This window comes from Geospiza fortis, unplaced genomic scaffold (genome assembly GCF_000277835.1).
Source record: "Geospiza fortis unplaced genomic scaffold, GeoFor_1.0 scaffold1, whole genome shotgun sequence".
NCBI classification, from domain to species: Eukaryota; Metazoa; Chordata; class Aves; order Passeriformes; family Thraupidae; genus Geospiza; species Geospiza fortis.
The window spans coordinates 2353607-2356425 of record NW_005054320.1 but is presented as its reverse complement, the minus strand read 5'-3'; the positions used below and the strand labels follow the sequence as shown (position 1 = coordinate 2356425).

Sequence of the window (2819 nt, the reverse complement as noted above, 5' to 3'; positions counted from 1 at the left end):
GCTGCCCCTGGATCCCTGGCAGTGCCCAAGGCCAGGCTGGACACTGGGGCTGGGAGCACCTGGGACAGTGGGAGGTGTCCCTGCCATGGGATGGGATGGGATGGGATGGGGTGGAGTGGAGTGGAATGGAATGGAATGGAATGGAATGGAATGGAATGGAATGGAATGGAATGGAATGCAACTGGGATGGGATGGGATGGGATGGGATGGGATGGGATGGGATGGGATGGGATGGGATGGGATGGCATGGGATGGCATGGGATGGCATGGGATGGCATGGGATGGCATGGGATGGGATGACAGCCCCAGCCTTATTCTCCTCTTTTCACCGGGTTCAGTTCGGGTTCATTTGGGGCAGAGGACAAGAACAGCCCAGCCCAGCCGTGCCAAACTAACTCCATGCATGTCGCCTTGCTGGTGCTTTGCAGCCTCCCCGAGGCTGAGCCTGTCCTGTGATGAGCAGGGCAGCCCCGTGTGCGAGGCAGCAGCGGGGAAGCCGCCGGCTCAGCTCTCCTGGGTCCCAGAGGGCAGCTCCACTGCAGAGGAGAAGTGCCACGACAACGGGACAGTGACTGTTCTCAGCAAGTTCACAGCATGTAGCACCAATGTCACCAGTGTGACCACCTGCATGGTGTCCCACCCAGCTGGGAACTGGAGCCAGACCACACCCTGCTGTCCCTCAGGTGAGCTTCCCTTTGTGCTTTCAGTGTTCAGAGCCCTGTTCAGCCCTCTGTTCATGCACCAAGCAAACACGAGTGGCCCTGGCAGGATTGCAGCATGAAATGTGGCAGCTGAGTTTCCAGTAAGAAATTTGCTGGGACGCGGAAGGATAAACATAGGTACTGTCAGAACTGTAAAACCCTTTGTGAAGTTGTAGGAAAGATGGATGCAGTGGATTTGCCATCCACCTCCAGGGATGAATGGAAAGGTGGGATTAATTCAGAAGGTCATGAAACACAAATGTGTCAATGGTACGATCACCCGGAATATGTATTGTAATTCAGTGGTGCCATTACATGTTGCTAATTGTTTGGTTACACATGGGTTGTGACAGGAAGACTGAAAGCCAGTTTACAGCTCTCAAAGCTGGGCTGGTAGGTGAAGGCTTTAGAGGCTGAAGCTTAAGATGTGGCTGGGAAGTTGTGTGCAGCCATGAAATACTCATCTGGAAGAGAATGAGAGCTGAGATTTGCTGGGATGCACATGCAAAGCCTGCAGCAGTGCTGTGGGCAGGAGTGGCTATACAGTGGAAGACAAGCTTCCTCCATCAAGGACTTGGGGGGATGTTGTTTCTTCCCAGTTGTGTGTCTGGCACTGTATTCGAGCTGTCTTAGGTCATCCTCTGAAGTAGAGCACACAGAGAGTATTGTCCATCCTGACAGAGGCACAAGGGAAACAGGGTCTGTAAGATGTACCTAAAAGAGCATCTGTTTCTCCTTAGAGAAGATTGGATTATTTCTTCCCTGTGTCATCAGCCTTATCAGCCTTACGAGTCTCCTGTTCTTGCTGGCTGTTTTTGAGCTCTACCTCTTCTTTAATAGGTATGTACGGGACACAATACGCATAAACCCCTTTGGCCAGTCCAGAGGAGCTTAGAAGGACTTCTGGTACTAATTAATGGCATGCACGGTCACCTCAGTCTGTCCCAAACCCATCAGTCCTGCACGTGTTCATGGAGTTTTGTCCAAGGACTGGAACAGCTCAGTTGAGGCAGACAGGGAGGGAGGGAAGTCCGCACCTGGCTCTTCCTGCTGCCATAAATCATTCAGAAGAAAAAATACAAAGGGAATGGTTAGGGGTTTTCCACCTGATGGAGGGATCTGAATAAATATTGCCAGGCTATGAAGATTAAAGAAGCAGCAAAATACCCATCTGAGCTCAGAGCCAGTCTTTTGGCCTCTTTTTTGCTAGGCAAAGAAAGCCAGGGAAGGTAGCGTCAGTATAGAAAGGCAGAAGGTATTGCATGAAAGCTGAACAGGTCTGCTGCTGTTGTAACTGCTGGGGATTCCTGGCAGCTTGGCTGATTAGTCTGTCTAAGCTGGCCTCTGGCAGAAGGTGCAGTTGCTGCCCCGAATTCCTCTGCAAACACCACAGAGACAGAACTAACTGCTGTCTTTGAGTCACACGTTAGCTGCACTCTGTGCCAGGGCTCTTGGTACCTCTCCTTTGGGTGCTAGCTGGAGCAAGGCCAGCTCTGGTCATGCTCATGTGAGACCACAGACATGAAGCCTTATGGTATTGGGTTTCTGTAACAAATAAAAGGGAGGAATTCTGTTTTTAAACTCCTAGAAACCAAAACTGCATTCCAACAACAGCCTTGTCCTCACATTTACAGTGTTGGTACTTTGTTTCCTAGGACAATGTTAAACTGGTGCAAATCAAGGCAGCTCCCACCAGCAGAGGTGTCTGGGCTTGAGCAAAGATGAAAGAAAGTGCTGTTAAATGTCAGTGATATGGCCTGCAGCAAGAACTCAGCAAGAACCAGAGCTCTCAGAAGAAGGAAGCAAACATCTACAGTGCAGCCAATGTAATTGTGTAGAAGCACAGCTTGCAAGCTGGATCCTCCCCAACCCTGTCAGCTCTGTCTTCCATCCTCTCTCTGGTGCAACTACAGGTGCTGTTACCATGCATGCAAGTATCAATCTTTCTGTATAAGGTCAAATCTAACATATATGCAATTGGAAATTAACTCATGTTGTATTAAATTAAGTAATTCCATTTCAGGTACTTTGTATTCTAGTATTTAAGTAGCATGTCCTCTAGAAAAAAAAAATCAAGAAAAAATGTTTGTGTGTAGTAATTGAGCAGCAGCTTTCCCA

General features: G+C 49.3%; 1 protein-coding gene across 1 annotated transcript in view; it reads left to right on the top strand.

Annotated features, from left to right (window-relative positions):
- The window catches only part of LOC102032599 (cell surface glycoprotein CD200 receptor 1-B-like), a 4614-nt gene extending 3018 nt beyond the window's left edge, over window positions 1-1596 (top strand). The window contains 2 exon segments of the mRNA XM_031056700.1: window positions 429-683; window positions 1442-1596. Of these exon segments, the coding sequence (XP_030912560.1) occupies window positions 429-683; window positions 1442-1596 (410 nt within the window).
- The last annotated feature ends 1223 nt before the right edge of the window (window positions 1597-2819 follow it).